The 26134-nt window shown below is 46.8% G+C and overlaps 1 protein-coding gene and 1 long non-coding RNA gene across 2 annotated transcripts; one reads left to right on the forward strand and one right to left on the reverse strand.

Annotated features, from left to right (window-relative positions):
• Nucleotides 1–359: 359 nt before the first annotated feature.
• On the reverse strand, nt 360–18788 carry MCM2 (minichromosome maintenance complex component 2). The gene is made up of 16 exons (XM_036418286.2): nt 18635–18788; nt 17448–17680; nt 13936–14111; nt 13578–13835; nt 12172–12391; nt 11667–11874; nt 11012–11146; nt 10529–10720; nt 6482–6575; nt 5063–5313; nt 4824–4950; nt 4123–4235; nt 2964–3209; nt 2044–2226; nt 1680–1835; nt 360–1210 (listed from the first exon to the last, which is right to left on the reverse strand). Exons 1-16 carry the CDS (start codon nt 18638–18640, stop codon nt 1100–1102), a joined length of 2709 nt encoding a protein of 902 aa, XP_036274179.1. The 5' UTR covers nt 18641–18788; the 3' UTR covers nt 360–1099.
• A 708-nt stretch (nt 18789–19496) lies between these two features.
• LOC123651503 lies at nt 19497–23956 on the forward strand. The gene is made up of 2 exons (XR_006740274.1): nt 19497–20020; nt 23862–23956. It is a non-coding gene; the product is annotated as an uncharacterized LOC123651503 (long non-coding RNA).
• The last annotated feature ends 2178 nt before the right edge of the window (nt 23957–26134 follow it).

A 26134-nucleotide genomic window follows, 5' to 3' on the forward strand; every position in this document is an offset into this window, starting at 1 on the left:
GGCTCAGTAGATAGAGCGTCGGCCTGTGGACTGAAAGGTCCCGGGTTCGATTCCGGGCAAGGGCATGTATCTTGGTTGCGGGCACATCCCCAGTAGGGGGTGTGCAAGAGGCAGCTGATCGATGATTCTCTCTCATCGATGTTTCTAACTTTCTATCCCTCTCTCTTCATCTCTGTGAAAAATCAATAAAATATATTAAAAAAAAAAATCAATAAAAATAAATCCTTGGGAGGGGATTACAAAAAAAAAGCCTCTGGTCTGTTGACCAGTGACAGTTTTGGTCAAACTAGAGATAACATCTAGGCTCAGTTGTGTTTCATCCCAGGCTATTATTTAAAGACAGAATTGAGATAAACAGATAAAAGTATTTAGACTTTATTAAAAATTTAAACCACAGAAACAGAAATTAAATGTACAAACAAGAAAGCAGGGAAATTATTAGATAGGAGAAAATGATTAATACAGCAAGGGTAAGCCATATGAACAGTGGTCCTCATTAGCATATCAACCCCTTTCTCCTTTAGGAAACCAAGCTGTGTCATCACAGAGGGTAGAGGGGTTGGGGCAATTTCCTACCCACTCGGTTTCTCCACTCACAGAAGCCTATCCACACACAGAAGCCTCGGTGTGCAGAACGAAGTTCAGAAGAGCACTACCTATACCTTGAACTTGCTCTTTAGCCAAAGTGGCCAAAGCAGCCAGGATACAGAACTCAAGCCAAGAAGGCAACAGTTCTCGTAAAACCCTTATATGCTTAGTCACCTAAAAGGCTGTATCTTAAACATACTAGACTCGATCCAGAATGAAGTGGTGGCAGACCTCCCATAAATGGTGGGTTACTGGGCAGTTGAAAAGAAACACTGGCAAAGCATGCCCACCCGAGATGGTGAGAGAAGCAGAAAAGGAGCCTAAGAAATAAACAGCAACATTCCCAGCCACAACCCAAGCCCAGCAGCCTGGGGAAGACAGATAGTTCAACTGCCAGACCTGGCCCCACCACTCTCTGTCCCCCCACAGTTGGGTTTCGTATCCTTGAAGCATGGGGTGCAGTGAGCATGGACAGACTTCCCAGCCAGAATGAGGAAGCTGCTGTGGAGGCTCAGAACTGCTGGAGGATTATCTTCTGCTTCACGTCATGGCTGAACTTGTTCATCCGAAAGAGCTCACTGTCATAAAAGGCAGAGAGGTTGTGGATGTTGATCTGACGGGCCTAAAGGGAGAAAAAGTCAAGTGAGCCGTGGAAATGGATTCCAAAATGCCCACGTCCATGTAGCCTTGGGTTCAGTTTGCTTTCTAAGGTCCATGCACTGCAGGCTGGGCAGGGCTCCCATCTCCATTATAGGGAAAGCCAACCAGGGCAGGGGCTGGCTGTGTCAGGGTCTGGAGCTAGACACAGGCTTGCCATATTAGCTCTGTCAACTGCCTGTGGGCTCAGGAGAGCTACTCAGTACCCTATGATGTTTCCTCTTTAAGATGAGATATCAGTAACAGGATTAACCTCTTTTGGCTGCTGTCAAAATTATAAATGTATGGAACAGAATTCAGTACATTACAAACACCCAATAAATGGCTTTCATCCGATGCCCACCCACTCACTGACAGAGCAAGGACCTTCTGTCTCCAAAGATGACTGACAGCTCCCCAGCTAGCCAACCCTGCCCTCCCATCTGTGCCCGTACCTTGTCCACCAAGTCCTTCTCAGGCACTTCAATAGTGTCCTGCTGGGCCCCAAAGCGGTTGCGTTGATACGTCACCTGCTCTGCCACTAACTGCTTGAGTATGAAGAGCAACAGCTCATTGTTATCACGTCGGAATGAAAGGTAGCGGGCAAAGGTCTGCATGAGACAAGAGCAAAAAAATCATCATCTCCCGCTACCAGGAAACTCAGAACTAAGGGATGCTGACACCCCACTCCCATCATGCTTCTTCACCACCAGCAAGAGCAGCCAGGGACTTCTGCTGCCAGGCAGCACAGCAAAGCCAGTGTCTCGAGATGCCCATGTAGCTTCCCTCCTAAGGAACCCCACCTCAGTGCACACCCACCTTCCGCATGCTGCGCATGACACTGAACTTCTGCGTGTCGATGAAGCTCTCCAGCATCACACGGATGGCCATGTTGACGTCATCCTCGATCACATAGTCCCGCAGGTGGATGCGTGCGTGGGCCTCTGCCATGCGGATCATGGACTCGATGTGCCGCACTGTGATGGGGATGCTGCCTGTCGCCTAGAGAGGATAGCGTCAGATCTTCTCAGAAGAGGCCAGGGGAGCAACAGCAGCAATGCTAAAAGCCCAAACCCAGAGGGCACATCACCCCATGGCAGAAGTGCTCAACAGAGCCAGCAGGTGAGCTCACTTTCTATTCCTTGGAGTATGGTGGTAGCCAGGGGATGCCTATGCCATGGCCTGCCACTATCATACCTGCACCTTCTGCCCCCAACCGTTCACTTATACGCATTCCAGCTGTCCTTGCTACTGGCATGTACAATGTAGAGAAAATAAGCTGTTGTTTCTATGAAAACTAAGTTGAATGCTCTGAGAAGACTTGATGAAAAGGTTAAAAAAAGAAAGAAAAAGGTTGTGGTCTGACTAGGTGTGTGAGAAGGACCAGTCTACAAGAATTCTGTATTCCAAATGCTTGCACGCATTTAAATCCTCTTCCTACCATAAGAGAACCAAAACCAGCTCAGAGCACCTGATGATTTGGTGAGATTTATGCAAAGTCAACATGGAACTTAATCAGTGGCCATCAAAAGAACTTGGTCATTAAAAGACATTGGTCCTATACCCACATTAAGTGACATCTAAAACAAAACACTTCGGGTATAAGGTATGTACGTTTCCTTTACAAGGCCTCCTGCTTTAGCACTTTTTTGATTAACTGAGTACAAGGATGAGAAAGCTGCCGCCTATTTCCTGCCCCACCCAACCCCAGCCTGCCCTCCGGCTTCCAGGGCCCGCACCATGGATTCTTTCCTCAGGTCACTGTACATCTTGGCCACCTTATCCTGGTCCATCTGATTGAGCTTCGGGTGGACCTTCTCCTTGGCATAGATGATGTACTTCTTCAGGACATCCTGCGGCAGAGGCTCCACGCCGAATGTGTTGGGCATGGTGGGTTCTGGGGTGCTGCCCAGCCTCTCCTCCTCCTTGTTACTGGGGTGGTGTCTGACGTGGCTGCCGACCACGAAACGGGCCAGCATCTCATCCTAAGGCAAGGTGGAAGAGGGCAGGTCACAGGGAGAGTCTCGTAGCCTAGCTGGGAGAAGTCAGCTAGCTGGAAGAAGTGCGGGCTGATATGCTTCAGAAGAATGTTCTCTCAATACTTATATCCCAAGCCTTCTATGTGCTAGGCAGCTCCAGATACCCGGGTCCATTGGTAAATGTGACCACACTCTCTCATGGAGCTCACCTCTCAGGGAGGGTAGAAAAGAAACAGTTTTTAAATTAATTACAGAAAGTAACATGTGCTAAGAAGAGAAGTAAGGCAATGAGTGAGGGCGTAAGGAGACTTCTCCAGGTGAGGTTGCTAGAATACCTCTGTCGTCTGACAGTCCCACAGAAGAGCATTCCAGGAAGGAAAAAGAGCAAGTTGGAAGCTCTGGCATCTTTAAGGTGTGGATGAAGTGAGGAAAGGAAGAAGAGGTAAGTGCAGAGATCTTTTAGGCTGGCAGCCACAGCAAGGATGGTGGATTCTCTGATGGTTACAGGGAAAGCTGCTAGCAGGTTCTTAAGAAGGAAAGGCATGACCTGACTTATGCTTTCAAAGGACAGGCTGGCTTCTAACTGGAGGTCTAAACTGGGCATGAGCGGAAGCCAGGAGATTAGCCTCGGGACATCACAGTACTTCAATCAGAGCAAGAAAAGCAGCAAGTGAACTCTGGCAGTGGGAACAATAGAAGTTGGTGGCAGACTGTGGAGTGTGTTGGGTAGACAACTGGGAGGGGGACCGGTGAAGGAAACAGAAATCAAGGTTGACTTCTGGACATAAGAACAAGAATGGAAAACACTCCGAGGTCCAGGTGGTGCCCCCTTTCCTCATGCCTGGCATACCACAGGCCCCAAGCCTCACGGAGGTTCCCAGAACTTCCTGCATGGAAGCTGGGACAGGTGACTGTGTACCTGCACGGGGTCCACTGTGTCCCTCACCACACACAGGATGTCGAAACGGGAAATGATAGGCTCTGTGAGGTCCACGTTCTCTGAGAAGGTCAGTGAGGGGTCATAGCGGCCGCCTGAAACACAGAGGAAGCTATCAGCGTTCATGTTCCCGCATTCTCTCTTCTTGAGCCATAGAAAGTTCTCTCCAACCCCAAGTTGCTTCAGTGACAGAGGGGAAGGGCACTCTGGCAGAGGAACTAGAAGAGGGTGGAGATCCAGCGCCTAGTGTCTGAGGTGGTCTGGACAAGAGACAGAAGAGGCTTTCTCAGAGCAACAGACTGAAATAGCCTCGAGACAGAAAGCATACATGTCTCCCGGCAGGAACAGCCAACCAGACAGGCGAGGGTGCCCGGGCTCTCTAAGCTCTTGCTGGCTGGGTTTAGCAACCACTCCTCCCACAATTAGACAATGACCTAAATTCTTCTCTCAGGTGTTCTAAGAATGGCCATGGGTGGTTCTGAGAACATGGCTCAACAAAAACGCAGGCACATCACTTCCAGCTCTGGCAGGCCATGCGAGAAAGAATCGCCTTTTGCTGCCTAACTCAGATCTGGGATTGAAGGAGGGGTGCTGTGGGTGCCTGATTCCCGAAAGCAGGGTCTCTCTGGGTCTTGTCCCCTTTAGCAGGCCCTGAGCCCTGCCAGCTAGTGTGCCTGGTATACCTATGGGGTTGGCAGCGGCAATGACGGTGCAGCGAGCCTGTAGTGAGGTAACGATGCCAGCCTTCGAGATGGAGATACTCTGCTGTTCCATGGCTTCATGAATGCTGGTTCTGTCCTGGTCATTCATCTGCAAGAGTCAAATGCACGATTCTCCATGATATGCCTCACTAACACTTATCCTCCACTGTGGGCTAAGCCAACACACCCTGAGTCCATCACCCACAAGGTCCAGAGCCCACCTTGTCAAATTCATCGATGAGACATACTCCTCGGTCAGCAAGAACCAGGGCTCCAGCTTCTAAGGTCCACTCCCTGCTGACAGGGTGCCGCTGGACATATGCTGTGAGGCCCACAGCTGAAGCCCCCTGGCCGGTGGTGAAGATGGCACGGCTAGACACTTTCTCAACATATTTGAGGAACTGAGACTTGGCTGTGCCAGGATCTCCGCACAAGAGCACATTGATGTCACCTCGCACCTTGTGCTTGCCCCCTGCAGGCAAGGATGGAAGAAGGGGGAGTGCAGATGAAAGGAAGGTAAGGGGTATAGGGCTTATCTCCAGTTTCTTAGCCTATTATGAATGGCAAAGAAATATTCTCTCCAGAAAGGGTTGCAATACTCTAGGATTAGCAATCACACTACTGAGCAATGATCCCAGAAAAATGGGTACATAGGAGGTGTATATAAATATGTTCTTTGTAAATGTAAAAAACTGGAAGCAACTTAAATGTTCTCCAACTAGAAAGATAACCAAATACATTCTGCTACAATATATGGATCATGATTTAATTTAAATTACACACAGTAATTTAAAAGAATGAACTTGCTCAGTATGCACTAATACCAAAAGATAACAAAGATGTGTTTCTTGAGTGAGAAAAAGATGGATACTTTATGCATATTCACTTATACAGACATACAGGAACTGTAAAGAGAAACATGCTTTGTGTGTGAAATCCTGTGTTTTCTAAGTATATGTGCTAAACCTATGAATAGTCACACAAAAGTCTGGGAGTACACAAACCACAAAGACCGAAAGAGTGACCTAAAGGGAGGGAACTAGAATTAAAAAGGGTGGTTGCCCTGAATGGTTTGGCTCAGTGGATAGAGCGTCAGCCTTCGGACTGAAAGGCCCAGGTTTGATTCTGGTCAAGGGCATGTACCTTGGTTACGGTCACATCCCCAGTAGAAGGGGGTGTGCAGGAGGCAGCTGATCAATGTTTCTCTCTCATCGATGTTTCTGACTCTCTATCCTTCTCCTTTCCTCTCTGTAAAAAAATCAATATATATATATATATATATATATATTTTAAAGGGTGGTCGACAGTGACTTTGGCCTTTCTCTAACTTCTAATTATTTAAGAAGAGGATGTAATATAAGTAAAAATTCATGTATTTTTAAGTTGAAACAACTTTTTAAAAGATAAAGTTTAAAAATAGGAGTGAAGCAAAGATGAATTTGCTCATCACAAAAGGAAGGCAATGGTAGAGCCAGGGACATGGTGATACCCCAAGATGCCATGCCATGGGCTATGTTCTACCTGTGATGACTGAGCCACACATGGTCTGGCCACCTCTTAGCAAGCTTTACATACAGAGTCCTGCCTTGTCTGGTGTCTAGAATCTGGCTCCCACTAAATTCCCTGCAGAGACTTCTCACCTGGGTTTTTGGGCTCCCCTCCGAACAGAGCCAGTGCCAGGCCTCTCTTGATGTCTTCGTGCCCGTAGATGGAGGGAGCAATACTGGCAAAGATCTGAAGAAGGAAGGGAGAGCGCCATGGGAATAGGAACTCTGCTCTGGAGTCTGGGCAGATAACTACCCTGTTCCATCTTAGGGATGGAGAAGCCCAGCCCGAAAGCACCCACACTACATCTGCTTCGATTCCACCAGGTCTGGCCTTAAGCCCGACCTTACGACTATAGGCCTTGCCACTGGTGGCTCTTTCTGAGAATCACAGAATTTAATGCTTAAAAGAACTTTGGTCAGCCCCCTTTGTGTTGTCCTAACTTAGAAAAGACTACCCCAAGGTTGCAGATCAAGAGCAGGAAGGAGACAAAACCCAGGTTCTCACATGAGCTCTGTGGTCAGCCTGTGATGGGGAAATATAATACAAAGCCGAAAACGGCATTAAGTGTCCTTCAATGGATGAATGAACGAAGATGTAGTACATAAAAATAATGGAATGAAAACAAGTCAGCCATAAGAAAGGATGAAATACTGCCATTTGAGACAACATGGATAGATATTAAGAATATCATGCTGCTGAAACCAGTTTGGCTCAGTGGTAGAGCGTCGGTCTATGGACTGAAAGGTCCCAGGTTCGATTCCGGTCAAGGGCATGTATATTGGTTGTGCGCACATCCCCGGTGGGGGGTGTGCAAGAGGCAGCTGGTCGATGTTTCTCTCTCATCGACGTTTCTAGCTCTCTATCTCTCTCTCTTCCTCTCTGTAAAAAAAACAATAAAATATATATATATAAAAAATATATATATCATGTTAAGCAAAATAAGTCAGACAGAAAAAGTGAAGAATCATAAGGTTTCACTCATATGTTGGACATAAAACAGAAAGCAACAAATGAACAAACAAAACAATAAAGAAAACTCAATGACAGAGATAACAGTATGATGGTTACCAGTGGGAAGGCGGAGGATGAAGAGGGTAAAGGTGGTCAAATATATGGTGATGGAAGGAGACTAAACTTTGGGTGATAAGCACATAATGCAACATACAGATTATGTACTGAAATATATAAATACAGAGCTTCAGGGAAACGCAGCTACCATGAATTCAGGTCATTTCAACCGGTGAGTCACTGAAACGTTTTCCATTTGTGTGTGTGTGTGTGTGTGTGTGTGTGTGAGAGAGAGAGAGAGAGAGAGAGAGAGAGAGAGAGAGAATGTAAAATCTGCTGAATGTTAAGATGAAACTAGAGACACATCTTGCTGATGGGAGAGAGAGAGAGAGAGAGAGAGAGAGAGAGAGAGAGAGAGAGAGAGGGAGGGAGGGAGGGAGGGAGGGAGGGAGGGAGGGAGGGAGGGAGGGAGGGAGGGAGGATGGATATGAGAGAGAATGCCAAATCTGCTGAATGCTAAGATGAAACTAGAGATACATCTTGCTGACGGGAGTCAGCTTCCACCTATGGCATGGTTGTGCCTTCACTATTCTCAACCTTTCCACCTTCTGCAAAGCACTGTATCCTCACAGGTCAGTCTGAGTGGTGTGGGGAGCGCCAGGCCCCAGGATGAGACTCTGTCGGGAAATCAGCACTAGAAGTGCTGAGGGAGACCCACCCCCACAGTGCTGGATCCAGCTGTCTTGTCTCAGCCACCAGCCAAGTGGAAGAGTTACTCCCTCTGGCCTCCCTGAAAGCACGGAGATGAGGAAAACCCATTTCTGCGAACTGGGGCTGGGGTCAGCAATCTATTCTGTGTATGGCCTCTCTCCACCAGAGACCGCAGAACCTTCTGGAAACAGGATCTGCTGATAACAGTGCTGCTGGTACCAGAAATGCCTCCTGCCACTATTTTATTAGTTAGGAGTAGAGGTCTGTTTCTACAACACTGCTTCTTTTTTTGTTCTTTCTTTGACCCTAAAATTTACTGCAATCCCCAGTCCAAGCAGAAGCTGTTAGCACTGTTAACATTAGTGGCTCACAGTGGTCCAGGCCTAGTGCATTTATAGGCAGATGTCTCCAAATACTGTTTCCCAAAGGAAAGAATATTTATCACAGGGTTGTTTCGAGAAATAGCCGATTCCAGGTCTGGAGAAGCCTGCAATAATCATAGCACAGAAACCTCCACAACATTAAAACCTACATCTTTACAATCATGGAAATGCCAACATCAGCCAAATAACTGATAGGAATTGCTAATTATTTTTAAGTGTGATGATGGTATTGTGATTTGGTTTTAGTAGAGTTTTTTAGAGACACATGCTAATATAGTTACAGATAAAATGCTGGCATTTCCTTGGAAATACTTGAGAGGGAGTGCAAACACAGAGAAAACAAGCTTGGCCAGACTGGAACAACTGGTAAAACTGAGTGAGGGATGTATAAGGGTTCATGATACCATTCCATACACACATAAATTTCTGTAATAAAATTTTAAAATATAGATCAGGATCTGCGCTAGGGTACCCCACAGAACTTACAATTACCAAATACACATGCATCCTACAAAACTCTGGTTTCTGCATGGAGGGAGCAGAGTACAGTCATTAGAAGTCTCTGAGGCCAGACTGCCTGTGTAGAAATCCTGGCTCTGCCATTTGTTAACTATGTGATGTGGGTGACTTACTTAACCCTTGTGCCTTAGTTTATTCATCAATAAAATGCACACAGATACATCTCGATTACAGGATCATAGAACAGAAACAGTTGTTACTATCTGGAAATTACCTAATCCCATGGTTGGCAAACTGTGGCTCGCGAGCCACATGCGGCTCTTTGGCCCCTTGGGTGTGGCTCTTCCACAAAATATCACGGCCTGGGCAAGTCTATTTTGAAGAAGTGGCGTTAGAAGAAGTTTAAGTTTTAAAAATTTGGCTCTCAAAAGAAATTTCAATTGTGGTACTGTTGATATTTGGCTCTGTTGACTAATGAGTTTGCCGACCACTGACCTAACCTATCTGGAAATTACCTTGGTACCTAAACAGTGCCGAGCAGACTGGATACATAAAACAATTTGTTTATTACACCCTCATCTGCATTGGGGATGTTGGAAGACACTCTGCCCCAGATTCCTATCCTCCTACACACCTTGTGCCATTGGCCCTGAACTCTATCCAGATCGCTCTTGAGAGCTGTTTCTGTAGCGGGCAGCCCTGCAGCATGAACTCATGTCTCCCTCCAGGACCATGAGCAGCCTGCACCCTGCTTGTTGATAGCAGGTTCCCAAGCTGATACCCTGCCTCCCTGTGGGGCAGTAGGGAAAGGGGCAACTGTGTTATTACCTACACTGCCCACTATGCCCTGTGGCTGACTCAGTTCCTCTTGGAAAGTAACAGGCCAACTTAAGCAGAAAAGCAGAGTCCAGAGAGATAGCCAAACTGTTTGGCATTAAAAACTGAACAGAAATGGAGAGTGAAGCAGAGAGAGGAAAGGAGGGGGAAAATTAAGAGAATTCTGGGCCTGCGAACACTTAGAACTTGGCAGCTGGTGACACCTAAGCAGGTACAATGGGAGAGGACTTGTATGAACAGAAATTTAACATTCTATTAGTTATCTTTGTGTCTACAATGGCAATCCCCTTCATCCCAACCTTCAGTGAAAATGTCTACATAAAGGCACCAAAGCCATATTGCGGTAGTGCTCTACCTGGAGAAGACTGTGGGCAGGCGCCTGACACCAGGGGACGCCTACCTGAGACAGGTTATTGCTATTGCTCTGCTTCCCTTTCAATTTCATATGGGCTCTGCATGATCTGGTAAACCCTACAACCCTGTCCTATCTGGGTGGGGACATAGGCTCAGGCCATCCTCACCAACATTTATGCTCTCCCCCTGGCAAGTTTACTGAGCTGCTACTGGGAGTAAAATAAGGGAACTCCAGTTTCCAATACCTGGAAATAAGAAAGACTAAGGTTCCAGGGCAGCCTGGAGTAGTAGCCAAGGCTAGGGCAGCGAGCCCTGTGTACCCACAACACCCCCACGAGCCCCTGGGTTCCTTGCAGAGCACTGTAGCCCTGCAAGAGTTCAACTTGCCTTCTCCCCGATCTGCTGGTCCTTGGAGAGGCTGATGATCATCTTCACATCTTCGTCGGTCAGTTCCCCCACGGCAACCTTGTTGTCCTTCTTGGCTATGTGGTTGGCTAAGATGACCGTGGCAAAAACGGGGAAGCCATTGGCAGTGTTGAGAGAGCCGTCGTAGTTGTTGTGGTAGATGCCGGTCAGCTCCTGGGAAAAGGCAGACTATGTGGTCAGAGGGGCAGCCCCAGGGTCACAGTGGGAGCTGGGCCTACCTCCACACCTGGCTTCACCCAGTTGCTTCTCCTTTAAGTCCTCCATGCTACAGACATCAAGACGAGAAACTCAACAAAACCAAAGCACAACTATAGTCTTCAATCCAGTATAAGGGTCACTTAAGAACTTAGCCCACTTCCCCCATCTGCCATCAACCCCTCCCTCAGTCCACCACAAATCTCCTTAGCAACTCAGTTCCCTCCCAGCCCGCTCCTGGCCACATACTATCTCGTCTCCTGGCTTGCAGCTGTCCACCAGATCGGCGAGGAGGATAGCATCCTTGGAGCGGGGCAGCCGGCCGGCCGCCACTCTGCCGGGACTCTCCTGAATGCGGATGCGCTGGTAGTTCTGATAGATGGTCTGCAAAGACAGTCATGGGACATGTCCCCATGGGGCACACTTCACACTTCTTCAAGCACTGAATATGTCACCTGACCCTGACCACGTAATACAGCTGTTTATAGATCTTCTAATCTTTTGAGTCACTTCCTGGCTGGGTGACCCTAGTCAATGTCTTCATTGGCAAAATGGGGTAATAGTACCTGCCTTAGAGGGCAGAGGAAGACTACATATGTTTCACCAGGCATCTGGAAAATACTCTAGAAATAATCCTCAAAGAAGCCATCGACTTTGATGCTTTAAACAAAATCAGTTTTTAAAATTGGCTTAAATTTTTGAAAACATCTTGTGGGCAAAACTAAACAGGCTGGCCAGACAGATGAGCTTTGCCCTATGGCATGGCTAATACACTATACCTTCTTGCTTCCCTCGGCTGCCCATGCTAGTTTTCCAAACTGCCTAAAATGTCAGGCAGGCCCTTCATTCATACCAGGGACCTGAGACAGGGACAGACAGCAGCCAGTGCTGCGTGCTTGCTCACCTCTTCCATGTTGACCTCAAAGGGGCCAGCAGACTGGCACTCAGGACAGGAGCCGGGCTTCACCTCCTGGTTCTGGGACTGAGCGAAAGGCCCCAGCACAAAGCTACACTTGTTGCAGTTGTATTTGACCATGCTGAGCTGGGGCAGGACGCCTGTGCAGCTGGTCACCACCCCGCTGGTACGGATCAGCTGATTCAGGTGCAGCTGCCTGTGGAGATGAGAGGGCACCTCAGAGGCCTGGAACCCCGATGCTTGACCCGCACCCTCTGGAGAGGTGAGGCCAGCATGTGAGAGCATTCCAACATCAGATCCTGAAAATCTGGGGCCTGGCACCACCACCAGATCCATCGTACCCCACCCCATGCAAGCCAAACTCATGGCTGAGGCCTCTCCTTGGCCACAGCCATCGCCCACACCACCACCCTGAAAAGCTCTCTTGAATGATGCCTGGAGCCATAGGGTGCCAAGGACCAGACCCCCAGACCCTGCCCTGTCCTCAGCTCACCTCAGTGAGCGCAGTTCCTCCACCAGGGGCAGGTGGGAGATGCGCACGTGGATGTGGCTGGTGATGCGGTCGTACTTGGGGTACATGGCCAGCACGACCTCCAGAGCAGCCTCATCGAAGATCTGCAGCAGCTCCGCTGGCGCCTCTGGCAGGAAGTATGCCAGGACGTGCTCCCTGGCTGCCAGGTCCTCGTAGTTCACCACCAGGCTCTCACGGTTCTCTAGAGAGGGGAGTAAAGCTGGGTGTCAAGCCAGAGGAAGCGATTTCCGTCTCACCGTGCGAGGAGGGAAAGCCCAGCTCTCACTGCTAAGTCCACCTTGCTTTAACCGTGTGACTTAGATTCCCTGACACATCCTGAGTCTCCACTTTCCAATCTGTAAAATGAGGAAGTCGCTGGGAGAATTAAGTAAAATAACACACACAGAATGACTGATACAGCAGGTCTGCAACTTGAAATGCCTATAAGGACCAGGAAGGAAACCAAAAAATAAACTTGTGTCAAATGTAAGGCTCGGCAAATGGAGGGGACAGCAGGAAACAAAGAACTGCATGCCTCCTTTAAAAATAATCCCTGTCCCATAGAAATGCCGCTACTTTCTAATCAAAGTAGTAATCCACATTTTTTACATAAAACCTGACAAAATTTTTTTTTAATTCTCACCTGAGGATATGTTCACTGACTTGAGAGAGGAGTGGGGGGAGAGATAGAGAGAGAAACACTGACGTGAGAAACATCAATTGGTTGCCTCCCGTATGGGCCCCAACAAGGGATCAAACCTGCAAACTAGGTATATGCCCTGATCAGGAATCGAACCAGCAACCTTTTTGGTGTCCTGGACAACACTCCAATTGAGCCACCTGGCAGTGAGGCAAACGTGCCAAATTTTAAACATGTTAAAATACACTTCTGGCAGAAACCATTTGGCTCAGTGGATGGTCCCAGGTTCGATTCCGGTCAAGGGCATGTACCTTGGTTGTGGGCACATCCCAAGGGGAGAGTATAAGGGGGGGGGGGGCAACTGATCAATATTTCTCTCTCATCAACATTTCTAACTCTCTCCTTTCCTCTCTGTAAAAAAAAAAATCAAAATATATTATTAAAAAAAAAAAGAAAAGAAAAAGAAAAAAAAAAGAAATACACTTCTGAGGTACAGATTTACTCCTTGGACAATCGGCTGGACTGTCCTAGTGCAGACACACAATACTTTTTTTGTATTTGTCTGAAACATGGACACCGTGGGCACCAGGTCCTAGCTCCTGACCAGCAACAGGAAAGTTATTTAATGTCCCCTACACTCCATGTCACCATTTAATGTGCTATTACTGGGCCAAAGTGGTAATTTTCTGCAGGAGAGTTTTGCAAGGTGGACCACGGTGAGCAGAGGCCCCGAGTACAGAAGCCAAACCTTTGCACATGTCACTGATGCGCTCCTTGAAGACATTGTGGCCGTGGCTGTCCACATGGGTGCGCAGGAAATTCTTGAAGCGGTGGTGGATCTCCAGTCGGGGGCCGGCCATGCTCACCCACTCGCGCACAGAGTGGCCCTTAAGGTCCTCTAGGTTCTCGATGCTCTCGATCATCTCGTCCTCCTCACCGTCTTCCGTGGCCCGCTCCACAAGGCGGCGTTTCCGGGCGGGGCGATCCTCATCCTCTTCATCGCTGTCTGGGGACAAAAGAGACAGCCTACAGTGAAGTCTTCCCCAGCTCCCAGAGGCTCTGACAACAGGACCGGTCCCCTTGGGGTTGTAGACATCTCAACCTACCATACAAGAGCCCACGGCGCATGCGGCCCAGGCCCCGGCCAGCCTCGCGGTCGCGCTGCCGCATGGCCCGCTCCGCCGCCTCCCTCTGACTGGCCGTCAGCTCCTCTACATCCTCATCGTCCAAGGCCAGTCCGTCAGCCTCGTAGGTGTCCAGCTCCGGGATGGCACGGTAGTCCCTGAGAGACCCCCAAAAGGACCCTGTTAGTATATATATATAAATAAATAAAACAACCTCAGAAAACAAACACAAAAACACCACCCAGGAACTGGGTCTGGGCCTGAGGTTTCCAGGCCAGAAACACAGAGGGATCAAAAGGATCTCCAATGGATAAACCAAGTGTGGCCTATCCATGCAATGAAACTCTTTTCAGTTTCCAGAAGGAAGGAAAGTCTGACGAATACCACAAGATGGGTGAACCTTGAGAACATTATGCTTAGTGAAACAAGCCAGTCACAAAAACACAAACAATGTACGATTCAGCTTGGTATGAAAAATTTCCAGAGATTTTTGGTGGTGATGGTTGGACAACAATGTGAATGTACTTAATGCCACTGAGCACACTTACAAAGGCTTTCAGAGAGTCAACCCCAGCTCCCTGAGTGGGCAGGAATTTTCCCCTCAGACAATGCGGCCTCAAACCCCTTCAAGTCATGGGAAGGTCTTCCACTGACATCAGCCAAACCGGCCTCTCTCACATGCCTGCCCTGTGGCCCAAGCCTCTCAGCTTCTCCAAGACTGTCAAGGGCTCATTTTCCACATTGTCACCTATCAGCGATCTGAAGGGAAATGATGCCTTAAGAAGGAACTCGAAAGAGCAAAGCCCTGCTCTCCCTGCAATTCTGGGAGTAGACATCACTGCTCCATCCAAACACGCGGAAACGGAGCATTAGGGAACAATATGACTTTTGCCAATAGTTGCTCAGCAGGGTTGCATGTCAAAAAACAATTCAACTATACAAATCACAAAGTTTGTTCGCCACGCCACACTGCCTTCCCAAGATAATCCTCTTGCCTTTTCCCTTTAGTCTACATGTGTCAAACACAAGGCCCGTGGGCCAAATCCATCCCGCCAGGCCTTGCAATGTGGCCCGCACCGCGCTGTCATCACTGCACTCCGCTGCGTTTCCATCACAATGACAGTTTATGACTGTTCGGTAAACCATTCGGCCCGCGATTTAGGCTGGATTTTAGATTTTGGCCCCTTCTCTGATTGAGTTCGACACCCCTACTTTAGTCAGTAAGTGGCAATTAGGGCAACTGCTACTATTTGGGGGTTTCTTTTTTTTTACTGTCATGCTACATTTCAGACCAAGTAATCCCATACTGCTGATGCTAGAAACAGAAGCCAGAGACAGGTACATTTCTGGGCTCATCTGCTTCTGAATTCCTAAATTCTCAGGGAAAAGGTATCTCACTCTTCAAGAATTTCAAGTCATAAAATGTACTCAGCAAAATTCCATAAAAAATTGATAAACTGGACTTGATTAAAGTTAAAATCTTTTGTGCTTCAAAATACACCATTAAAAAAAGGAAAAAGACAAGCTACAGATTGAGAAAATATTTGAAAAACATGTTTTTGGTAAAGGACTTGTATCCAGTATAAAAAGTTTTTAAAATTCCTACAATTCAAAAAAGTAAAGAATCTGGATACTTCTCTAAAGAAGATATACAAATATCCAACAATCATGTGAAAAGATGTTCCACATTAAGCATCAGAGAGACGTACATCAAAATCCAAATGAGACACCACCTCACACAACATTAGGATAGCTATTATTAGCACACACTTAGATTGCAGATTCCATCCCTGGTCAGGGCATAAGGGAGGCAACCAATCAAAGTGTCTCTCTCACATCAATCCTCCTCCCTTCCACTCTCTCTGAAAATCAATGGAAAAAAATATCCTCAGGAGAGGATTAACAAACTAAATAAATAACCATAGCATTTTCATATGACCCAGAATTCCATCCCTTGGTATTTGTCAAAGAGAACTGAAAACCTATGTTCACATAAAAACTTCATAGCAGCATTATTCTTGAGTGCCAAAAAGTTCAAAGAACCGAAATGTCCATCAAATGATCATAAATAAAAAAATGTGGTCTGTCCATACAATGGAACATTATTCAGCCCCATAAAGGAATGAAGTACTGACACACACACACTACAACACAGATGGACCTTGAAAACCACACTGTGAAAGAAGCCTGTCACAAAATCTAGTTACATATTATGATTTCATTTGTATGAAATGGCCAGGACTGGCAGCAAATCTAGGGACAGATTATTGGCTGCCTAGGGGTGGAGATGGGAACCAGGATTAACTGTAAACAGGCACAAGGGGTCTTATTGGGATGAATGGCCCCAAAAAGGAAATGTTCTAAAAATGGACGGTGGTCATGGTTGCCAAACTCAGGAAATTGAGGAAAAAGCACTGAATTGTATTCTTACAACAGGTAAATTTAACACATACAAGCTGTAGCTCAGTAAACATGTTTATTAAAAAGCCATAAACACAGTCTAATTGGGCCCATCTAGCCCTCACATACCTCTATCCAGAGGCCCCTGCAAAGGGCCTCTCCTCTTGTTCTCAAATAGGAAGGGGAGGTGGAAACTGAGGGTAGAGTATGAGGGAGGGGGATACTGCCTGAGCCACTCCACAGCACACAAGAAAGGACCTGTCTAGGGCTGATTGGTCCCAGACTTCTCATTCCTTCCAGTCTGGCATGTACTACACACTCAGCCTAAATGACAGCACTTAAAGCAAAGATCTAAATGGTTCAGTGCCCTCGACAGTCTGTGGATGGCTCACAAAGCATTCCCTGTGAACTGTGGGACGGCCTGTACAGTTCTCTCACACACACCAATTCTGGAACTCCAAGTCTCAGGAGGAGACTGTTCACGAGGCTCCTGATATTCACGTAATTCTACTACTGATGCACCTACCAAGTCCCCGTTGTAAGTATAGGATAGGACAGTAGAAATCTAACCCTGCTTTCTTACAAAGTTTACTCCCCTGTGTTCGCATTAAACCTCAATAACCTTTAATACATGTTTATATGTTTACTAATAAGTGTGAAAGTATATAACACAGGGCCTGGTGCAGATTAGGCACAATAAATGTTTGCTGAATCGAATCTAAATCTTGATTTAATAAGCACCTGTTTCTCTGAAGTTGCAGAAAAACACTCAGCTGCCTGCTTCCAGTCCTTCCCAGTTGACATCCCTGATACGGTCCTCCAGGTTAGAGACCCCTTACATCTCCCGGGGCACACATCTCATGGAGCTGGGGCTTAACCTGCCCTTAGGTGCAGTCTTAGAAAAAGCAAGTTACAAAGACCTACACTGTGGCCCCAAGAAGCTGTTTGTCTCCCCCCAGACCCTGAACCAACATGCTCTCAAAAGTAAGATGCTCTGATTTGTCTGCTTTTCCATCACCCAAAGCAAGGACACTGACACACAGTGGGCACCCTACAAAACTATTTGTTGAGTGCAGGGCCTTGAATGAAAGTACCTCTCCATGCCATCTCCAATAAGCTCCTCTCCATCCTCTTCTTCTTCCTCTAGGGGTGCCTCTGTGCCCAATAGCCCCTCAGACTCATCCTCAAAGGGAGGAAGGTCTCGCCCAGGGCTGGAGGTCAGGGCATCTGTGCGCCGGGAGCTTCGCCCAGGGCTGGAGGTGAGAGGATCGTTGCTTTGCCGACGGCGGGCAGGGCTGGAGGCAATGGTGAAGGATTCAGATGATTCCTGCAAGAGAAGGCCAAGAAGATGAGGGCTGACTTAGCTTTCTATGATAAGGTGGTCTCCTTACAGTTATCCTGTCCTCCACCACACCAAATCCCTTCCAGCCTCAAACCTGCACATGCTGTTTCCTTTACACAGAATGCTCTCCTCTGAGCTGAACCAAGGGCTTAACACACCGGAACCAGCTCAAATGTCACTTCCTCCAACACTGGGTCGTCGTTCACAATAGTTTTTTTCCAAGACAAGTCACTGAGGATACCTCATTTGTCCCTCCCCATAAGCAAGCATTCCTACCCATTTGAGCACCCACATTGTGCCAGACAACTGCGATACAAGAGCCAGCAAAATAGAGCTCTTCCATGGCCACAGACAAAAGAGTGGTGAGACCAGGGACATTTGTAATACTTTCAACATTAAAGATTTATTAAAAACAAAACAAAACGCAACAAGTCTTGATGCTCACAGTCTATGGGAAGGGTCAAACAATAAACAAGACAAAGAGACAAAAGTATTACAATAAGAAGGGCACGAAGTTGCGAGACCTTGTCAGTCTTGTGTTACACCCCGCTGCCAGGCACAGCGAGGGGGCCCAACAAGCATGTGCGGAGTGAACAAGTGACAGTGGTCTGGCAGGCTGCGCTCCGCTCGGCGAGCCCGACGCTCCCAAGCTGGAACCGGAGGCAGCAGCATCCGGACTCGAGCGGCGCGGGCCCGCTAGCTTTGCAGACTCCGAGAGAAATCAGCTCCAAACCCGAGCCCAGGGGCCCAACCTCATCCGAAAGGACCGACCAGCGGGGGCGAGGAGTGGGGGCCATGGGCAGGGAATAAGCTCAAGCAGCGCCGCACCCCCCCGAATTGTCCCAGCTGCTGGCGCGCGCCCCCCACTGCCCGCGCCTCAGGGGCTACTGACTTGTGAGCCGCGGGGACCACCCACAAGCCCCACACCCGCACGCTCACCGCCATCTTAGCGCCACACTCCTCTCCGCAGCTCCAGCAAAACAGTTTTCCCGCGAAAAGTGGTTCACGTGACCCGCCACACCGGGAGGCGTCTGATGAAACATGACGTCATGACGTCGGCGTCCATTTGCGACTCGCGGCGCGCAGCGGGCTTCCGAAGGGGGAGGCCCCGCCCACGACGCCCGGAGGCCCCGCCCACGACGCCCGGGTGGGTTGGGCCAATGACACTGGAAGCCCAGCCGCCAGCTGAGCCGTACGTGGCCGGGCTCTCAGCACTGGCCTGACCAGCAGTTTGGAAGCTGAAGTTGCGGGTGCCGACAATGGGGGCTGGCTGCGTGACCTAGCCCGTCCTATAGATGAGGCAACAAGTTCAGAGCTTTGTTTTCTGAGGTCTTAACTGTCTTCTGAGTGGGTATTCCGTTTCAGCTTCAGTTTCTGCTTCTCCAAAAGCTCTCTCGGGCTGAATACTTCAAAGCACCTAAATTCTGCGGAATTGTAGGAAGTCACTTTTTGTGTGTGTTGTATGTTTTTATTGATTTTAGAGAAAGGAGGGAAAAAGGGAGGGAGGGAGGGAAGGAGAGATGATAAGAGGGAATCACTGGTCGGCTGCCTCCTGCACTCCCTTTACTGGGGATGGAGCTCTCCACCCCGAAATGTGCCCTCACTGGAATGGAACCAGAGACCTCTTGGTTCATGGGTCAATGCTCAAGCTATGGACCACACCAGCTGAGCAGGAAGCCATTTCTGATGTTACTGTAGACGTTATCCTCACCCAGAGGAGCAAAATGCAGGGATATTCCAGGTTAAAGAACAACTATTGTAAAGATGTAGGCTGCATGGATGGCACAGTGAGTATCTGCAAGCAATGCCCAGAAAAGGGCAAGACTTGAGGTTGGAGAGCCAAGGTCAGGAAGATCTCCCAAGTCACTCTAGGTAGTTGGAGCTTCATCCCTGAGAGCAGTGGAGAGCCACGGAAGGGTTTTGAGCAGGTTAGATGAGTACTGTGTGTTTTAGGAGAATCCCTCGGGCTGCCTCTGCGTGGAAGTGGATTTGAACCAGGTTGGAGGCGGTTGCTGCGATTTTTCCTCCACTTACAGGTAGCGTAGGCTAAGGGAGGACCCTTGGTGAGCCGGGCAAGGATGGATGTCAGCCCTCTTGGTAGCTCAGTGCAGTGAACCAGCACCTCTGGATAGGACCCAGAATATAGGGTAGGGGAGACTATGAAGACTAAAAATATTCAAGGAATATTTAGGAGATGGAGTCTATCAGCCTTAGGGAGTAAGGACAGCAAAAGGGAGGCATCCAGGATGACACTGGGATTCTGGTTTAGGTGACTAAGAGAAGGATGTCACCACATCTGACACATAAAATGCAAGAGGAAGACAAGTAAGTTTTGGGGAAAAGAGGATGAGTTTGTTTTTGGCTGCGTTAACATGGGTCCTGAGTGCAGCTATCCAGGATGCCATTTGATATTCATTTATGGGTGGGGCTCCAGAAGGAGTTTGGGCAACTGCCAGCCTTAGGAGTGGTTGGATAACCAGATAGTGAGTGCAGAGAGGAGAGAAGAAGGGGACCTGGGAAACCCTAATGGTTAAGAGGCACCAACAAAGGATGCTGGGCAGGAGTTGGGATACTGGGAGCTGCAGAGGGAGAAACCAGAGAAGAAATGATGGATGGGATTGTATTATTTATCTATTTAAACATAACAAATTACCTGGGAATGTAGCAGGCTAAAACAATTACTGCATATTATCTCTGTGGCTGTGGTCTGGTTGTGGGTTCATGGCTGGTGCCTCTGCCTCAAGGTCTCTCGCTGGCTGCACCAGTGGTGCCGCAATCGTGACTCAGCTCAGGGAGGCCCTGCTTCCAAGCTCCCTCATGTGTCCGGTTTCTGTTCTTCCTTGTCTGTTTGATGAGGACTCAGTTTCACACTGGCTCTTGGATGGGGGCCTCCTCAGTTCCTTGCCATGTGGACCTCTCCATGGGGCACCTCACAATATGGCAGCTGGCTTTGCACTGAGCAGTGAAAGAGGCCATACAAGACAGAAGCCACGTCTCAGAAGTGACATTCCATCACTTTTGCCATTCCCTGTTTGTTAGAAGTCAGTCATTAGGTTTAGCCACTGTCAAGGAGGGGGGGGTCTCGGGGGGCTGTCTCAGAGACTGCCAACCAGGGGTGTGTGTTGAGATGGTAGACGGGGACAGGAGGTGACAAGCTGCCAACAGGTCACATTTGGATAAGGACCAGCACTCATTAGTAGCACTGGCAAGAGCAGATCTATGCCAGATTGGTGTCATACACCACATTAGAGTGGTTTGAGTAGTAGGGAAATGAGAAGGGTGAATTTGAACAATTCTTTGAGAGGTAAATGCCTTAGGTGTCTTGACCCAAAGGGATGGAAGTCAACATGGGCCCATTGGATACTATTGTTAGCGATTAGATCCAGTGGTCAAAGGTCACTCTCCCTGTATGAGAGCCGTTGTGGCCACTGCCAATTCACTATAAAATGTAGAATAGATAAATAAAAGGCTCTCCACTGGTTCTGCATGTGCCTCATTCAGTGGAAGCCTTACTTAATTTTGATCATACTTCACACCTCTCTGCTAGCAGACTAACCTCCTGTGAAATTCCTTTACTGTCTTCATCTACTCTGACTATAGCTCTGTGTATTACCCAATCCTGCTACTCTCCTTCCTCTGTTCTTCAACAAAATTCATCATGACTGCCTGACATTAAGACCAACTACTAACTCCTCAAATTGATTTACAGAAAGCACTTCTTGAAAATGCTGAATTAGTTTGATGTACTGATGATTCTTATCTGGAATATAAAAATAGGCTGCTATCAAGTAGGCTATGCACTTGTCTCTACATGAGACCATTAGGCCAGACCAATGCCTCAGGAAATTTTGCTTAACGAGAGGAGCTCTATGCATTAATTTGAGCTTGCATTTGTTAAAATGGCTAACATTTATACTAAAGCAGGTATGGCTTTTGGTGTTGCCCATGACTTTGGTATGCTCTTCCAGACATAAGATTTAAAAAGTTCATATGTTTTAGAACTCTTAGAGGCTGTCCAGTTACCTAAATCTTTAGCAGTCATAAAAGTCCCTGAACTTACATTGGCAAACACGGGTAAAAAATAAAGGTAATCATTTGGCTGACACTGGTGCTAAATTATCAGCATTAAAACAATCTCAGCCCCTAATGGAAGCACTTATGCTACCAACTGAAGCAGTTAGAGATTTAAAAGATATAGGAGCTTAGCATTTAGATGTTCAACAAAATAGAAAGTAGTGGTTAAAGCATGGCTGTAAGTTTCTTCTAAAAGAAACTTATGGATAGGTCCAAATGACTGACCATTCTTCACTGATTGCATATAATATATTACAATGACTTAACTCAATGGAACACCGAAAAAATGGTTTCATAGGAAAACAATCCTATATAATAAAAGCCTAATATACTAAATGTCCAACCATTTCTTTGACCATTTGACCAGTTGTTATGACACACACTGACAACCAGAGGGCAGACGTTCCAACCAGTAGGTTAGCTTGCTGCTGGGGTCCAGCCAATCGGGACTGGGCTAGATGGGCCAGACACGCCTTGGAGCCCTCCCACGGAACTCCCAAATATATATAAATGGGTGTTATTTTAATCTCATGATGACTTTAATATTGTCTGTGTTGATGATTATCAGCATCATCCAACATATGGAGGACATGAAGTCCCTGCTTCAGAAATAAGCTTAATACTTCCCTCAAAGTCTGGGTTTAAGGGCCTAATTATGTACTCTCATTTAGGGGTACTAGGTATTTCTTCTTGTGTGGGACCCAAATACATGTCACCTTGCTAACTTGGAGGTGAGGCAAATGTGGTATTGTTATATTAGTATCTGATGCTGTCACCAGAAAGACTCTCTCTTCCTCTGCCATTGGCCCCAGTGGAGGCACATTTGTCTATAAACTTTGACTAAAATGGACCAAATGTAATTTGGATTTTGGGCATCATCTTTTTTTTTTATCTTTTCACCTGAAACCCTATAATAGATTAGCAAGGCTTTGGGCATTCCTTCACTAGTGGTTTCCTTCTTTGTTATGGAGTAGCTGAATTAGTAAAGTCTGTATCAGAAATCTTTCTATTCTTATAGCACAATCATGGAATGTTATTGCATCTGTTCTTGAAGAACAACAAGGAATGATGTACTAGTTGTCCAGCAAGGTGGTACTTTGCCCTATTGGGAAAAGAATGTTGTTTTTATGTTAACAAATCAGGTAAAGTGATGCAATAGCTTGAGGTTCTGAAACAAAACATTAAAATTCCTTGAACAGACAGAACATTACCCTGTAAGTTGGGATTGGACAGATTTATTTAGCTGGCTGCCTGCAGAAATAGGAACCTGGCTTTATTCTGTATTACAGGCCTTGATCATATTGGTTTTATAATTATGTTGTTCACTTACCTTAACTAGGTGTCTCACCAGCTACATCCAACAATGACTAACAATCACTCCCAGAATAATGGTAGCACCCAACACCTAGAGATGTTACAATGAATAAATCCGAGACCTCCTCTACAAAGGAACTGTTGATCTGAGGAATATGTGATTTAGCTCTGCTTCTGACAAGCCTCCTATTGCTCAAATGTGTCCATAAGCTCTCTTACTTTATACTTAGGAGATTACTTTTCCTCTATCCATGTATAGCAGAAATGAGCCTTCCTAAAGACAAGGGATCAATGCTTTTTCAATGACCAATGATATATCTTTTTTTTTTTTTTAAATATATTGTATTGATTTTTTACAGAGAGGAAGAGAGAGGGATAGAGAGTTAGAAACATCGATGAGAGAGAATCATCGATCAGCTGCCTCTTGCACATCCCCTACTGGGGATGTGCCTACAACCAAGGTACATGCCCTTGACCAGAATCGAACCTGGGACCTTTCAGTCCATAGGCCGACGCTCTATCCACTGAGCCAAATCGGTTTTGGCAGCTTATGGATATTTCTAACTATCTTTCTCCCTTCCTCTCTGTAAAAAAATCAATAAAATATATTAAAAAAATAAAACTTTAACCTAGCAATATATATAAGTAATTAATTGAGCTAGCATAGTATAAGTCTGCTTGCCAGCTCCAGTCACAGCTCTTTCAAAGCAAAATTGTGTAACTCCTTTGGAGCCCCCTTTTTTTGTCCTTATAAACTCTGTTCCTATCTTTCCCCCAGGAACGAAGTTGGATTTCTACCCAAATCTGTGTCTCTTGATTTGAAATTCCTAAAAATATCCAACACACCCAAATAAAACTTTTGTTTGCCTCGCAGTTCTCAGTCAGTTCATTGACACCCACTGGGGCTTGCAATAAAGTTTTCACAGCATCTTTTCCCACCACATGTGCCTTTAATATCATAGTGTCTGTGAGTCCTGTGGCCTATGGTACAGCCCTTTCTTCCTATGAACCTCACTCCAAGCTGGAAGCCTATTATGTCACACGCAGGTTTATGGGGCAGAGCAGCATTCCTACGTATGGAATATACTATCTCCAAGAATGGGTTCTGGCATTGTACTTCCTTTCCTGTGATGGGGTGTGCAAGATGCAATCATTTGTCCTTTACTTTGGAAGGGATGTCCTGATAGGCCCCAGACTACAGGATACCTGTAAACTTCACAGAAACTCACCCTTGGGAGCAAAAATGCCTCATTAAGGTCTTCATATACTTGTTCATCCTGCCAGATCAGCAGGATATCATTGGTATAATAAATCAAAGCCATATTCTGCAAAATGTCTAGATGGCCTGGGTTCTTCAGACTATATTAGGACAATGTGAGAGAGTGAACATAGGCCTGATGCAAGACCATAAGTAACCTGCTGTCCCTACCTGTGAATGCATACAGATCCTGATAGGGATGGTTAGATCAAAGGCTACCCATTAGTGGCCATATCGATCTGTCCTAGCCCTGACACTAGCTCAGCAGCTGCAATTTAGGCTACTACAAGTACTTTGTTGTTTGCAACAATCTACTATCAATCTCTATTTTTCCAAGGCCAGGCTGATGAATTAGGTAGGGATGTGTTGGACCCCAACCCTTCCCACATGTTTTAGGCCTTCAAAGGTGGCACTAATCTTTGCCATTTTCCCTGGTATGGGACATTTTTATATATTTGATTTCTTACAGAGAGGAAGAGAAAGAGATAGAGAGCCAGAAACATCGGAGAGAGAAACATCGACCAGCTACCTCCTGCACAACACCCACTGGGGATGTGCCCACAACCAAGGTACATGCCCTTGACCAGAATCGAACCTGGGACCCTTCAGTCTGCAGGCCGATGCTCTAATCATTGAGCCAAACCGGTTTCGATGGGACATTATTTTTTGTTTATTATCTTGGCTGATGTGGGTGAGTGAGGAGACATTTCAGGGACTTTCACTTTCACTTCTATGAAATCTCTCACCACTCAAACCAAGGAATCAAACTGGATATTCTGCTGATTATCCCAGTGATCTATTCAGCCTTCTGGCTACTATTTTGACCTCAATGGTATATGACGATTGCACTCAATGCTCCTAACAGCTGAGCACTACTATCTTGTCTCTAAATATATATATATATATAATATTGATTTCAGAGAGTAAGGGAGAGAGAGAGAAAAAAATCAATGATATGAGAGAATCATTGATCAGCTATTTCTTGCACTGCCCACACTGGGGATCTAGCCCACAACTGGGGCATGTGCCCTGACTAGGAAGCGAACTGTGACCTCCGGGTTCTTAGGTCGATGCTCAACCGCTGAGCAACACTGGCAGGACTACCATCTTGTCTTTATTATTTTGGGACACCCCTCCCCCCCATTGCTACCAGCGAGCCAGTTCTGTAGAAGGATTCCTTGTTAGCCAGGAACTAGAGAGGATACCCACCCCAGAGCCTGGTGAATGGTAAGGAACAGAACTTTGGAGTCAGATCTTTGTTTATTAAACTATTATTTATTGAAATTTGCTAATGCTTCATTCTGTCCTGGGGGTGGGAATACTGCAGTGAAGAAGCCACTGCCTGGGATGAACGGAGGGGGTGAAATAGAAACCCCGAGTTCTACAAATAAGATCCACAGAAACCTACACGAGGACATTATGATGGGAATAAACTCTTTCCTCCCAGGAATTCTGTACTGTCTTAAAAAGTGTAAAAGTGAAGATGGAAGGTAGTCTGGTCTCAGATACTTCATTTGTCCTTCTCTGGCATATGGTAGGAGAGAAGTTTCCTGCCTCCTTGACGTTAATCGGTTTGGCTCAGTGGATAGAGCGTCGGCTTATGGACTGAAGGGTTCCGGGTTCGATTCCGGTCAAGGGCATGTACCTTGCAGGCACATCCCCAGTAGGGGGTGTGCAAGAGGCAGCTGATTGATGATTCTCTCCCATCGATATTTCTAACTCTCTATCCCTATCTCTTCCTCTGTAAAAAATCAATAATATATATATATTATTTTATTTATTAATATTTATTA

Source organism: Pipistrellus kuhlii, unplaced genomic scaffold (assembly GCF_014108245.1).
Source record: "Pipistrellus kuhlii isolate mPipKuh1 unplaced genomic scaffold, mPipKuh1.p scaffold_m20_p_6, whole genome shotgun sequence".
Lineage (NCBI taxonomy): Eukaryota > Metazoa > Chordata > Mammalia > Chiroptera > Vespertilionidae > Pipistrellus > Pipistrellus kuhlii.

Coding starts and splice junctions, on each gene's coding strand:
- MCM2 (XM_036418286.2), bottom strand. Junction 13,836..13,935: donor GCGCCGTGGGCTCTTGTATG/GTAGGTTGAGAT, acceptor TTTTGTCCCCAG/ACAGCGATGAAGAGGATGAG. Junction 6,576..10,528: donor ACCAGCAGATCGGGGAGAAG/GCAAGTTGAACT, acceptor TTCCTTCTTCAG/ATCTTTGCCAGTATTGCTCC.